Here is a 14,942-nt window from a genome sequence, read left to right as displayed (position 1 = left end):
AAATAAAACAGCCCTATTCAAAAATGGGCAAAGGGGGCTTCCCTGGTGGTGCAGTGGTTGAGAGTCCGCCTGCTGATGCAGGGGACCTGGGTTCGTGCCCCGGTGCGGGAGGATCCCACATGCCGCAGGAGCGGCTGGGCTCGTGAGCCATGGCCGCTGGCGTCCGGAGCCTGTGCTCCACAGTGGGAGGGACCACAGCAGTGAGAGCCCCGCGTACCGCAAAAAAAAAAAAAAAAAAATGGGCAAAGGAATTGAATGCTCATTTCTCCAGAGAAGATACGAATGGTTAGCAAGTACATGAAAAGATGCTCAGTAATCATTAGGGAAATACAAATCAAAACTACAAGATAGGCACTTCCCTGGTGGGGCAGTGGTTAAGAATCCGCCTGCCGATGCTGGGGACACGTGTTCGAGCCCTGGTTCAGGATGATCCCACGTACCGCGGAGCAACAACGCCTGTGCACCACAACTACTGAGGCTGCACTCTGGAGCCTGGGAGCCACAACTACGGAAGGCCACGTGCCTGGAGCCCACGCTTTGCAACAAGAGAAGCCACCACAATGAGAAGCCCACGCACCATGGCGAAGAGTATCCCTTGCTCGCCACAGCTAGAGAAAGCCCATGAGCAGCAACGAAGACCCAATGCAGCCCAAAAAAAAAAAAAACAAAACTACAAGATACCACCTCACACCCATTAAGATAGCTACTATCAAAAAGCAGAAAACAAGTGTTGGCAAGGATGTGGAGAAATTGGAACCTTTTGCACTGCTGGTGGGAATGTAAAATAGTACAACCACTGTGGAAACAGTATGCAGGTTCCTCAAAAAATTAAAAATAGAATTACCATACAATCCAGCAATTCCACTTCTGGGTACATACCCAGAGAAATTGAAAGCAGAATCTCGAAGGGATATTTGTACACCCATGTTCATAGCAGCATTATTCCCAATTACTAAACTGTGGAAGCACCCAAGTGTCCATCAACTGATGAACGGATAAGCAAATACACACAATGGAATATTATTCAGCCTTAAAAAGGAAGGAATTCTGATATGCTACAACATGGATGAATTTTGAAGATATTATTCTAAGTGCAATAAGCCAATCACAAGACTAATACTGTATGATTCCACTTATATGTGGCACTTAGAGTAGTCAGAATCATAAAGACAGAAAATGTAATGGTGGTTGTCTAGGGCTTGAGGGAGTGGATTTTGGGGAAGTTACTATTTAATGGATGTAGATTTTCAGTTTTACAAGATGAAGAGAGTTATGGGGATGTATCTTGGTGATGGTTGCACAACAATGTGAGTGTATTTAATGCCACTGAATCATATACTTAAAAATGGTTAAGATGGTAAATTTTATGTTATGTGTATTTTACAATAACAAAAAGGCAACGAAAAATGCAACAAGTACCTCAGTGGATGCTGAAAAGGCTGTCGATAAAATTTAATATACATTCCTCACCAAAACTCTTTCAAAACTAATAAGGTAGTTTTAACTAGTAATGTAAGTAGCAATGTAAGTCTTTTTCTTAATATAATAAAGACTTAGAGTATGTGTTCCTTGAGCATCCTTGAAGGCAAGGATCAAGTCCTCAATGATATACTAATAAACTATCAGAAAGAGAAATTAAGAAAACAGCCCCATTTATGATTGCCTCAAAAAGAATAAAATACCTTGGAATAAATTTAACCAAGGAAGTGAAAGACCTGTACACTACAAGCTATAAGATGCTGATGAAAGAAATTGAAGAAGACACAAATAAAGGGAACAATACTCCATGTTTATGTACTGGAAGAATTAATGTTGTTAAAATGTCCATACTACCCAAAGCACTCTACAGGTTCATTGCAGTCCCTATCAAAATTCCAATGGCATTTTTTCACAGAACTAGAACAAATAATTCTAAAATTTGTATAGAAACACAAAAGATCCCAAATAGCCAAAACAATCTTGAGAAAGAAGAAAAAAGCTGGACGTATCATGTGCCCTGGTTTTAAACTATACTACAAAGCTACAGTAGTCAAAACAGACACATAGGTGAATGGAACAGAGTAGAGAGCCCAGAAATATACCCACACATATATGCACAATTAAATTATGACAAAGAACATACAATTGAGAAAGGATAATCTTTTGCAATAAATGCAGTTGGGAAAACTGGACAGCCACATGCAAAAGACCCCTGTTTTACACCATATACAAAAATTAGCTCAAATTTTATTAAAGACTTGAATATAAGAGGAAACCATAAAACTCCTAGAAGAAAACATAGGTGGTAACCTCATTGACATCTATCTTAGTGACGTTTTTGTGGATCTAAATTCAAAGGCAAGAGAAACAAAATCAAAAATCAACAAATGGGACAACATCAAACTAAAAAGCTTCTGCACAGTGAAGGAAACTATCATCAAAACAAAAAGACAACCTGCTGAATGGGAGAAGATATTTGCAAATCATATATCCAATATGGGGTTAATATCCAAAATATACAAAGAACTCATACACCCAACAACAAAAAACAAATCTGATTAAAAGTTGGCAGATCTCAACAGACATTTTTCCAAAGAAGACATACAGATGGCCAATAGGCACATGAAAAAATGTTAGCGGGGGCTTCCCTGGTAGGCGCAATGGTTGGGAGTCCGCCTGCCGATGCAGGGGACGCGGGTTCGTGCCCCGGTCCGGGAGGATCCCACATGCCGCAGAGCGGCTGGGCCCGTGAGCCATGGCCACTGGGCCTGCGCGTCTGGAGCCTGTGCTCCGCAACGGGAAAGGCCACAGCGGTGAGGGCCCCGCGTACCGCAAGAAAAAAAAAAATGTTAGCCATCATTAATTATTAGGGAAATGCAAATCAAAACCACAATGAGATATCACCTTACACCTGTTACAGTGGCTATTATTGAAAAGACAAAAAATAACTAATGTTGGAGAGGATGGGGAGAGAAGGGAGCCCTCGTGCACTGTTGATCGGAATGTAAATTGGTGCAGCCACTATTGAAAACGGTATGGAGATTTCGCAAAAAATTAATAATAGAACTATCATATGACCCAGCTATTTCACCTCTGGGTTTTTATCCAAAGAACATGAAAACCCTAAATCAAAAAGATTATGCACCCCTATGTTCACTGCAGCATTATTTACAGTAGCCAAGACATGGACACAACCTAAGTGCCCATCAGTGGATGAATGAAGAAAGATGTGGTATATATACACAGTGAAATACAACTCAGCCATAAAAAAGAATGAAATCCCGCCATTCGTAACAACATAGGAAGACCTTGAAGGTATTATGCTTTTTGAAATAAGTCAGATGAAGAAAGACAAAAACTGTATGATTTCACTCATATGTAAAATCTAATAAAACAAGTGAACGAACAAAACAAAAGCCAAATCATAGACACAGAGAACAGATTAGTGGTTTCCAGAGGGGAAGCAGTGTGGGCAAAATGGGTGAAGGGGCCAAGTGTATGGTGATGGATGGAAACGACTTATGGTGAGTGCTTTGTGGTATCGAAAACATGGAGCGGTGAAAGTGCTGTTTTGCTTGAACCTAAAATGTCCATCACCTGATCTCAGGTTTGAGTCATTTGTTTATAACCAATAAACATTCTCTAGGTTTGTTTTAATTTTTGAAAAGATCAGTGAGTATCTCAGTAGATGCTGAAAAGGCTGTTGACAAAGTTCAATATACATTTCTTATCAAAACTCAAAAGTAGTAATGTAAACTGTAGTACGTCTAGAAACATAAGGCTCTTTCTTAATATAACAGAGACTTAGAGTGTATGTTTGGGGTCCTTGGAGGTGAGGACCAAGTCCTCAATGATACACGCTCAGCCCAGTGTTACCAGCAATGACGTTATTTTAATGTATATGTTAAAAATTATTTATTTATTTATTTGGCTGTGCTGGGTCTTAGTTGCTGCATGCATGACCTCTAGTTGCTGCATGTGGGATTTAGCTCCCTGAGCAAGGATCAAACCCAGGTCCCCTGCATTGGGAGCATGGAGTCTTAGCCCGTGGACCACCGAGGAAGTCCCAGTGGGAATGTTTAGTAATTTTCTAATGAATTCACTTTGTACTGTAGACCTGCTGCCAACAACATACTTAGTGTAACAGTAAAAGTAATAAAATTAGGATATTTAGTATCAATATTTAACACTGTTGTAGAAATTCTTGGCTTAAGTATTAACATGAAAATATTTAATCATTAGGAAGGAGAAACAAAACTCTCTTTGTACAAAAACAGTGTATCGTTATATACCTAAAAAAAATTCCTGGAGGATGAACTGAAAAAGTATTTTTAGTAGCTGAGACAATTTAGCAACATGAATAGATGCAACATAAAACAAAATTAAACCAGAAGGCTTAGAGGAAAGGGGGCAAGTTATGAAGGGGGGACACTTGTCTATTGGTCATGAGAATGTGCTCTCCAAGAATTAGCTCAGGTGTTTTGGCTGCAAGTAACACACACCCTAATTCAGCCAGCCTAAAATTATTTTTGAGAGTAATCTCTTGTGACAAAAAATCACAAAGACGGAGGCTCCTGGTTTACCTTCATGCTTAGCAGCCTGCTGGAGCTCAGGCCGGTCCCCCCGCTGCCATCTGTCCTCACTGCTGCCTCTACACATCCTGGGATGCAGGACGGACCCTTCGGGGCTTACAGATCCGGCAGTGTCCAGTGGGAGAAGATCCCTGGGCAAGTTACATAATATCTTTGGCCATCAGCTTTTGAATCTATAAATTGGGAATAAATAATATATACCTCATAGTATTACTATAGGGCTTAAATACGGGTTTCCTTTCTCACTTTCTACAGTGTGGTACTGTGTCAGTCAGGCCATCTGAATGCTCTCCCCAAAGCCCAGTCAGTTCTGACTTATCTCGGAGTTTCATTTTCTCTCACTCATGTTTCAATCTCTGTTTCAGTTTTGCAAATCATTCGCTTTGACAGAGAATAAGATTGGAGGCCTTTCTCTGGCCCATTTGCTTTGTTTCTGAATCTTCTTTAACCCCCCATGCATATACTTAAAAGGTTCTTTCTTTGGTTCAGAGTCTGTACCAAGCTTCAGCTCTGTTGGGCTTTATTTTACCTGATTCCATTCTGCGTTTGTTTCTGAGGATATTCCCACTTTCAATTTTGTTGTGTAGGATCAGTCATATTGGCTTGGTTTGGGACCTTTTTTTTTTTTTTTTTGTGGTACGTGGGCCTCTCACTGTTATGGCCTCTCCCGTTGCGGAGCACAGTCTCCGGACACGCAGGCCCAGTGGCCATGGCTCACGGGCCCAGCCTCTCCGCGGCATGTGGGATCTTCCTGGACCGGGGCACGAACCCGTGTCCCCTGCGTTGGCAGGCGGACTCTCAACCACTGCGCCACCAGGGAAGCCCTGGGACCTTTGAAATTTTTCTTATCACCCTGCTTATTTGCGATTATGGAGTTGAAATAATAATTTTATTATTTAAAAAAAATTTTTATTGGAGTATAGTTGATTTACAATGTTGTGTTAGTTTCAAGTGTACAGTAAAGTTAATCAGTTATACATATACATATATCCACCTGTTTTAGGTTCTTTTCCCATATAGGCCATTACAGAGTATTGAGTAGAGTTCCCTGTGCTATACAGCAGGTCCTTATTAGTTATCTATTTTATATATAGTAGTGTGTACATGTCAATCCCAATCTCCCAATTTATCCCTCCCACCCTTACCCCCTGGTAACCATAAGTTGGTTTTCTACATCTGTAACTCTATTTCTATTTTGTACATAAGCCCATTTGTACCCCTTTTTTAGATTCCACATATAAGCGATATCATATGATATTTGTCTTTCTCTGTCTGAATTACTTCACTCAGTATGACAGTCCCTGGGCCCATCCATATTGCTACAAATGGCATTATTTCATTCTTTTTTTATGGTTGAGTAATATTCCATCGTATACATGTACCACTGCTTCTTTATCCATTCCTCTGTTGATGGACATTTAGGTTGCTTCCATATCCTGGCTGTTGTAAATAGTGCTGCAGTGAACATTGGGGTGCATGTGTCTTTTCGAATTATGGTTTTCTCTGGGTACATGCCCAGGAGTGGGATTGCTGGGTCATAATGGTAGTTTTATTTTTAGTATTTTAAGGAACCTTCGTACTGTTCTCCATAGTGGCTGCACCAATTTACATTCCCACCAACAGTGTAGGAGGGTTCCCTTTTCTCCACACCCTCTCCAGCATTTCTTGTTTGTAGATTTTTTGATGATGGTCATTCTGACTGGTGTGAGGTGATACCTCATTGTAGTTTTGATTTGCATTTTTCTAATAATTAGTGGTGTTGAGTATCTTTTCACGTGCTTTTTGGTCACCTGTGTATCTTCTTTGGAGAAATGTCTATTTAGATCTTCCACCCATTTTTTGATTGAGTTGTTGGTTTTTTTGATATTGAGCTGCATGAGCTGTTTGTATATTTTAGAGGTCAATCCCTTGTCGGTTGCTTCGTTTGCAAATATTTTCTCCCATTCTGAAGGTTATCTTTTCATTTTGATTATGATTTCCTTTGCTGTGCAAGAGCTTTTAAGTTTAATTAGATCCCATTTGTTTATTTTTGTTTTTATTTTCATTACTCTAGGAGGTGGATTGAAAAAGATCTTGCTTCGATTTATGTCAAAGAGTGTTCTGCCTATGTTTTCCTCTAAGAGTTGTATCGTATCCAGCCTTACATTTCGGTCTTTCATCCACTTGGAGTTTATTTTTGTGTATGGTGTGAAAGTATGTTTTAATTTCATTCTTTTCCATGTAGCTGTCCAGTTTTCCCAGAACCACTTATTGAGGAGACTGTCTTCTCTCCATTGTATATTCTTGCCTCCTTTGTCATAGATTAATTGACCATAGGTGTGTGGGTTTATTTCTGGACTTTCTGTCCTGTTCCATTGATTGACTATGATTTTAAAATGCTTTGGACTCTAGAGTCTTTTGCCATTCAATCATTTGTAGATCTGGGGGGACATTTTTGAAATGATCTCTCTCAAGTCTGTGGCACATACCCGTTCTTGCCTGGCCTCCCCTGTCTGTGGTTCTCACACATACGATGGTGTCTTCTTCCCTCCACCTCCCTGAGTGAGTCAGAACTGAGTCTGTCTCCTCTCCGTTTCTCTTCTCTGTGGGAGCTTGAATGCCCAGCCAGGTCAGTGTCTTGTCAAGGGTTCTGCTTTAGCCAAATGAGCCAAGCGTATTGAATGTCTGGGACCCCCTCGTCCTCTGTGCCAGCTGGTGCCCCATCTAGCCCGGGTAACCGTCACACTCACCACGAGGGTACAGGCTCCGTTCCTATTGCCTGTGCCCTCAACCAGTCTCTCTAGCAAGTTCCATCCCTGTGTTTGTTCACCTCAGGGTCTATGTTCTTGACAAGTACCTAATTTATCCACCTCCCATCTGTTCTATTTCTTTAATATTCTAAGGTGCTCAGATGTTTTGATCCCATCCTTCCAGTTCCCAGCAATATCCATGAGTTGTGACCGTTAACATAAAAATAACAGTTAAATTGGACCCATTTGCCACTGTTTCTCGTTACCCTCTGGTGTGAGTGACCACACTGCGTGAATATTCCAGACACGCCTGCAGCACACCTCTGGTACAAAGATCACAGCCCCAGACCCCCCATCACTTGTGATAGGGAGTTGGGGGTCATCCCTTCAGATGCTTCTGTCCTCGAGGGCAACGGGTGGGGTTGGTGCAGGCTTGCTGGGCTGGGGCAGCCAGTTCTTCGCGTCACATCAGGAAGAGGCCTGTCTCAGGAAGCTGCCGTGTGTGTCCAGCATGGTGTGGCAGAGGCAAAGTCCAGACCAGAATCACTATTCGTCCCTTCTTCCATTCAATGTCTGCTGCAATGCCAGGGGCTGCTCTGGGCTCCGAGGGTTCCCAGGTGAGTGGAATCCTCTCCTCAAGTGCAGAGACTCAAAGTATTCTACTGAACTGCGGTGCCGATATGCAGGTTTTGTTCTGGGTGCCAAGAGGACAGGGTACCTAATCCAGCTAGGATGGGGGTGGGAGTCAGTGAGCTGTGATTCTGATTTGAGACTTGAAAGATAAATGGGAATTGACCCGATGAGAGGCCGGGGAGCAGTGGTGTGAAGATGGGGAAGGACGTCCCAGGGGGAGTGGTCTGCACGTTGGATGCCCAGGAGCTGCTCTCTCACGAGGGTGAGGGAGAGGTGGGCAGGGTGCAAGCAATTGGGTTGTTGGGAGGTAAAGAATGAGGCAGGATGGTGAGAAATGAGACTTCGAAACAGGTAAGAACCTGATGACGGAGGGCTTTTTATCTCTCGTACGGGAACTCGGCTTACTGTCCTGTGAGTGGATTGGTGGCTGTGGTGACACGGAGGGGAACGAATACAGGACATTCGAGTCACAGGTGGAGGGGTGAGCTCTGTGTCTGCTGGAATGTGTTTGAGAAACCTGCCTGAACCTTGAGAAGCAGCCTCGCTGGAGGAGGTGGGTGTAGCGCCTGGGCTCTGATTAAACCGTGAGAACACAGGCAGCGTGTGGAGGAAGAGAACACTGGAGCCAGCTCTGAGCTGGGCTGATTGTAAAGGCGCGGGGAACGGATGGAGTCAGACAGCAGGGCCCTGGGACCCGGCGGACCCATTGCTGGCAGACCACTCGGTCTTTCTCAGGTGGCCATCAGCTGTCCTGCGTTCCCACTCCGTTCTCTGCGGCCAGCCAGGTTCTTCTGCATCCCAAGAAAAGGTTGGCCTAGCTTATCTCCTCATGACTTACTGGCCGGTGAGCTTGGCCGAGTGGCGGCAGGGTCGTCGTTAAGAAAGCTTGGCGGCCAGGCCCTCCTTTGGCAGATGGTATCTTTGAAACTTTGAAGAAACAGTTCACGTCAATGCTTATGAATTACTACAAGTATAGAAAATTATGGAAATCTACCTAATTTGTTTTGTAAAGCTAGTATAACGTGTAAACCTAGTGTAACCAAAGTAAAGTTATATTGGATCATGTTTAATGATCATAAATACAAAAATCTTGGGCAACTGCATTAAACGGTGTGTCCGCTCGGGTGGGGCGCCTGTCAGTCAACACATCTCTGCTGAATCTAGGGCTCCCCCTCAAATCGCACAGAGACTCTCAAGGAGGAAGAGACGATGGCTGCAGGGGGTGGAATAACTTCAAGTCTCTGGAGAAGGAGGCTGTGGCCGGGTTAAGAGCGCAGCCCGGGGCGGGTGGTGGAGCCCGGGGAGCCTGGGCCGTGACAGCCCTCAGCCAAGCCCTTAGTCCTGGGATGGCGCCCAGAATGTAGGTCCCTCACGTCACCAGCCTTCTCTGGGTTTGCCCGTCCCTCTTTAGCCGGAACTTCTTCCCCCGTTTCCTCACCCCGTTATGAGACACACGTCACAGTGGAAAGAGCCTGGGCTTGCCAGTACACTACTGGGTTCAAATTCCAGTGCCTCCATATAGCAGCTGTGTGACCTTGGGAAGTTTTGTCTCGCTGAGCCTCCGTGTCTTCAGGAAAGTGGATGCAATGCCGATACCCTTGCTGTCCCCACCGCGCCCTCTGCATAGGGTAGAGATGCAATGCAGATGAGGGAACAGCGGGGCAGCGGTGTGGCTGCAGCTGTTTTGCCCACTTCTCCTGGTCCTTTCCTCTCTATCTCCTGGAGAAACAGTCTTCCTCTAACTCCAGCTTCTTCACAGACACTCTGTCTTTTCTTTCTCTAACTAAACCATCCACCGTAAGCCTTCAGAATTGAAGGGCAAGTTCTCTTCTCCCACATTCCGCCCCCGCTAAGTCAGGGAGATGGTGCAGGTGTCCCCTTGTCTCCTGGCCATCACTTCTGTACCCTTACAGTCCCGGCTACTTTGAATCCCATGCCAGTTGGCTGTGCCGCTCTTTGTCACCATTTTGCTACTGTCTGTGAGCATGTCTTCTTTGAGGACTTTGGAATGTGTCTGCTCAAATCACCGACCCGCAGTGGCACGCAGTACAGAGGCTGCCTGTGTGAGCGCCGGGTCCTTCTTCCCACGCACGGAACTGTGGGTCCCTGTGTGCTGCTTCTCTCTGCCCAATTGACAGGACGTGCTGGGTGCCCTCCTGTGTACCAGGCTCTTTGCTAGACAGTGGCGTTCAAATGTTGAACCAGGCTTATAAGGTCCCTGCCATCATTGAGCTTATATTCTCTGTAGAAATCCTCTCTCTTTCCTGTATTTCTGCCCCTACCTCTATAAACGCACTCAAGCATTTCCCATCCTTAAAAATACTTCTACCGTAAGAATATACAGTGGGGAAAACACAGTCTCTTCAGTAAGTGGTGCTGGGAAAACTAGACAGCTACATGTAAAAGAATGAGATTAGAATATTTTCTCATACCATATACAAAAATAAACTCAAAATGGATTAAAGACCTAAACGTAAGCCCTGAAACATAAAACTCCTAGGAGACAACATAAAGCAGAACACTCTTTGACATGTTATAGCAATATTTTTTGGATCTGTCTCCTAAGGCAAAGGAGACAAAAGCAAAAATAAACAAATGGGACTACATCAAACTAAAAAGCTTTTAACAGGGAAGGAAACCATCGTCAAAACAAAAAGGGAACCTTCTGAATGGGAGAAAAGATTTGCAAATCATATATAAGGGGTTAATATCCAAAATATATAAAGAACTCATGTAACTCAACAACAAAAAACCAAACAACCTGATTAAAAAATGGGCAGAAGACCTGAATAGACATATTTCCAGAGAAGATATCCAGGTGGCCAATAGGTACATGAAAGGACGCTCAGCATCACTGATCACCGGGGAAATGCAAATCAGAGTCACACCGAGATATCACCTCACACCTGTCAGAATGGCTAACATCAACAAGTTAGCAAGGATGTGGAGAAAAGGGAACCCTGTGCACTGTTGGTGGGAATATAAGTTGGTGCAGCCACTGTGGAAAACAGCATGGAGGTTCCTCAAAAAACTAAAAATAGAACTAATAGAAATAAAATGATCCTGCAGTTCTACTCCTGGGTAAAACATCCAAAGAAAATGAAAACACTGATTTGAAAAGTACATGCCACCCAGTATTCTTAGCAGCTCTATGTACAGTAGCCAAAATATGGAAGTAAACTAAGTGTCCATCAACAGATGAATGGATAAGAAGACCTGGTGTATATATGTGTGTATATATATATATACTGCATCACACACACACACACACACACACACACACACACAATGGACTGTTACTCAGCCATAAAAAAGAATAAAATTTTGCCATGTATAACAATGTGGATGGACCTGGAGGGTATCATGCTAAGTGAAGTAAGTCAGACAGAGAAAGACAGATACTGTCTGTTATCACTTATATGTGGGATCTAAAAAATACAACGAATGAATATAACAACACAGAAGCAGACTCACAGACATAGAGAGCAAACTAGTGGTTACCAGTGGGGAGAGGGAAGGATGGAGGGGCAAGATAGGGGTAGGAGGTTAAGAGGTACAAACTGCTATGTCTAAAATAATAAACAAGGATATATTGTACAACCCAGGGAAATATAGCCATTATTTTGTAATAACTTTAAATGGAGTATAATCTATAAAAATTTAGAATCACTGTGTTGTACACCTGAAACTAATATAATCTTGTAAATCAACTGTACCTTAATTTAAAGCAGTTTTTTTCTGTTTTGTTTTGTTTTGTTTTGGCTCTGTTGGGTCTTTGTTGCTGCATGTGGGCTTTCTCTAGTTGTGGTGAGCCGGGGCTACTCTTCATTGCAGTGCACGGGCTTCTCATTGCGGTGGCTTCTCTTGTGGAGCACAGGCTCTAGGCACATGCGCTTCAGTAGTTGTGGCACGCGGGCTCAGTCGTTGTGGCTCACGGGCTCTAGAGTGCAGGCTCAGTAGTTGTGGCTCACGAGTTCTAGAGCACAGGCTCAGTAGTTGTGGCTTGCGAGCTCTAGAGGGCAGGCTCAGTAGTTGTGGCTCACGAGCTCTAGAGCGCAGGCTCAGTAGTTGTGGCTCGCGAGCTCTAGAGGGCAGGCTCAGTAGTTGTGGCTCGCGAGCTCTAGAGGGCAGGCTCAGTAGTTGTGGCGCACGGGCTTAGTTGCTCTGCGGCATGTGGGATCCTCCTGGACCAGGGATCGAACCCGTGTCTCCTGCATTGGCAGGCGGATTCTTAACCGCTGCGCCACCAGGGAAGTCCCTTAAAGCAGTTTTTTAAATAAAAAAACAAAAACAAAAACACGTCTGCCCTTGTCGTGCATCCCTTTAGCCACCACCTCTCCCCTCTGGTCTTCACCCCTTACCCTGGAGCAGCTGTTTGCCCCGGCAGCTGGGCTCCTGTGCCAGCCATGGTGCTGAAACTGTTGGCCAGAAATCCCAAATGTCCTGTGGGCTGAGAAGGCGCGGTGCTGCCCTGTCCCCTCCCGAACCCCGCTCGGTGACACAGCTCCCGCCTCACTGCTTCACTCTTTGCTCGCATTCTCCTTTCAGTCTTTGCCGCCGCCTACGCCTCCTGTGTTTCTCCTCGTTTGAGTGCTGGCCTTGTCTGCGCTGCTCTCCCCAGCCGTCCTCTGTCCCTTCTACACACTCCTCCTGGGAGGTTTCGGCCAAGGCCACGTCTGTGCTGCCACTTCCACAAAGAAGGCCCCCAGAGCTGCCTGGGCTCCCGCGGGCCCTGCCCTTTTCCTCTGTCCCCTCTCTCGCCTGGTGAGCCCCTTATCAACGCCAGAAGCCGGGCCTTTCCGACGCAGGCCTCTCCTCCTCCCGACACGCTCCACACTGAGCTGGTCCCAGGTCCCTGGATACACCTCCAGAGCCCCTCTCTCATTCTCTCCTCCCCATTTCTTCTCTCATATTCAGAGGCTTCTATTGTGTCTTTCCCAGACTATTACATTAGCTTCTTTTTATTCATCTTTAACTTTTTATTTGTATAAAATATAAAGGGATTCAGAGATAAATAAAATATAATCTCTGCCCTTGAGAAGCACACGGTCCTGGCTGGTCACGGGCTTGTATACAAACATGTCTTGTAAACGAGCGCGTCTCCTGGCAGCAGGCAAGACGCACCAGTAGAAGCAGGTGCCGTCTGTTGGGCCACACAGGTGTGAGATGAGGCAGGAGCTGATTAAGGTGCCACCCGTGGCTGACTGCTGTCCTCCCGACACCCTTGAGTGCATCTCTGGCCAGGTGTTTCTGTCCTGTACGCTCTCCTTCAGCACACTTGTAGATTTCCAAGACATCCTGCACACCTTGGTGGGCATCTTTCCGGGAATCTGACCTTTATTCAGTTAAACTGTGGCAGAGGAAGGTTTGCACAAAAAAAGACCCTAAACGATACACACACAGAGACGACCTCTCTGTGCCCGAGTGTCTCCTGGGTTGAATGAGGCCTAGCCCAGCCCACATAAAACCCGGAGCCCACAGTTTCTCTTCTCGATTCTTTAATTGTTTAGTCAGTATCCTGTCATGTTGTCAACACGATCAGAAAAAGCAGATCAAAGGAATAGGCTCCAAAGCAGCAGCTCAGGTATTTCTACTGTTAAAATAGAAAAAGAGAGGGCTTCCCTGGTGGCGCCGTGGTTGAGAGTCCGCCTGCCGATGCAGGGGACGCGGGTTCGTGCCCCGGTCCGGGAAGATCCCACATGCCGCGGAGCGGCTAGGCCCGTGAGCCATGGCCGCTGAGCCTGCGCGTCCGGAGCCTGTGCTCCGCAACGGGAGAGGCCACAGCAGTGAGAGGCCTGCGTACCGCAAAAAAAAAAAAAAAGAAAAAGAAAAAGAGAGTTAGGGCTAGATTTTGGGCAGGGTGACCAGTATATTCCCTCTTGTCACCGTCTATGCTCTCTGGACCCCCGTGCCCTGCACCCTGGCCCGCAGCAGGGCTCAGCCTGCATCCTACAGTCTCCCTGAGACAAGAGCATCCTTCTCCTGCAGCATCCAGGGCAGGGAGAGAGTCCACAGACATGTCAGCCCACCCCGCTGGCATCCGCCCCGTAGGTCGTCGCCTTATCTGGGAATTGGGCTCACCTGGATGACAGGTAATCTGCCCTGATTAAACGTTAATCCAGCAGGTGGGAGTGGAGCTGATACTTCAGCAAACTGTTCTCAAAAAGTGCGTGGAGGTGCCGGTGATGATTCTGGCCGAGATTCGGGAATACAGGGTCCTCTTTTCAGTTCTCTCTGAGTTGACTTACCTTTCTACGCCCAGGCTTTTTAGGCTCTAAGGGACACTCGGCCCTCTCTGTCGGTAATTTTTGGGTGTACCTCCCCAAGGTCTTGGCAGAGCTGCCCTGGTGTGTCACTCGGCTGCGGCTTGGTCCCTGCCACACCTGATCCCGCTGACGTCCCTCCATCACTTAGACACCCTCTTGGGTTGTGGTGCTTTCTGGCTGTCTGCATCCAGTAGAGGAGAAGCTCCAGGAGGCGGGGGCTGGCATGTCCCCTTTGCTCATCACCTGATCCCAGGTGCCCTGCTGTGTCTGGGCCCTGGCTGTGATGGGCTGTGGGTTTTTTCTGCTGTGCTCACATCTGCTTGCCTGTCTTTCAGGAGCCCAGCAGCTGGGGCTGCCGTTTTACACCGACCCTGGAGGACCAGGGATGAACCCTGCTGGGAACCCTGTGGCGATGGCTTTCCAGGTCCAACCCAACTCACCCCAGGGAAGCATGGCCTACCCACCGCCCCCTTCCTACTGCAACACGCCACCGCCCCCATATGAACAGGTGGTGAAGGCCAAGTAGCCGGGGGAGGCTGTCACCCGCCCTCCCTGGCGCCCCATCACTGTTCACCTCCAGGAATGGTCTTCTGAGCCACTAAGGGCAAATTCCTTTCTGATATCTTCAAAGCAAGCACAGCTTCCTTTCAAGTTTTCCTTGGAGGACCAGTATTTGAATTCACCTCGTGTCTCCTCTGTTGCTTCTGTTTCCAATGTCATCTGTGCTCTGGCCGAGTGGAGAG

The 14,942-nt window shown here is 46.0% G+C and overlaps 1 protein-coding gene across 1 annotated transcript in view; it reads left to right on the top strand.

Moving 5' to 3' along the window:
* The window catches only part of VOPP1 (VOPP1 WW domain binding protein), a 63,707-nt gene extending 48,982 nt beyond the window's left edge, over nt 1-14,725 (top strand). The window contains exon 5 of the mRNA XM_065884347.1: nt 14,535-14,725. Within this exon, the coding sequence (XP_065740419.1) occupies nt 14,535-14,725 (191 nt within the window). The remainder of the gene's footprint in view (nt 1-14,534) is intronic.
* Nucleotides 14,726-14,942: the final 217 nt, after the last annotated feature.

This window comes from Phocoena phocoena, chromosome 9, assembly GCF_963924675.1.
Source record: "Phocoena phocoena chromosome 9, mPhoPho1.1, whole genome shotgun sequence".
NCBI classification, from domain to species: Eukaryota; Metazoa; Chordata; class Mammalia; order Artiodactyla; family Phocoenidae; genus Phocoena; species Phocoena phocoena.
Note: the sequence above shows the minus strand (reverse complement) of the source record. Positions and strands in the feature narration are given on the sequence as shown.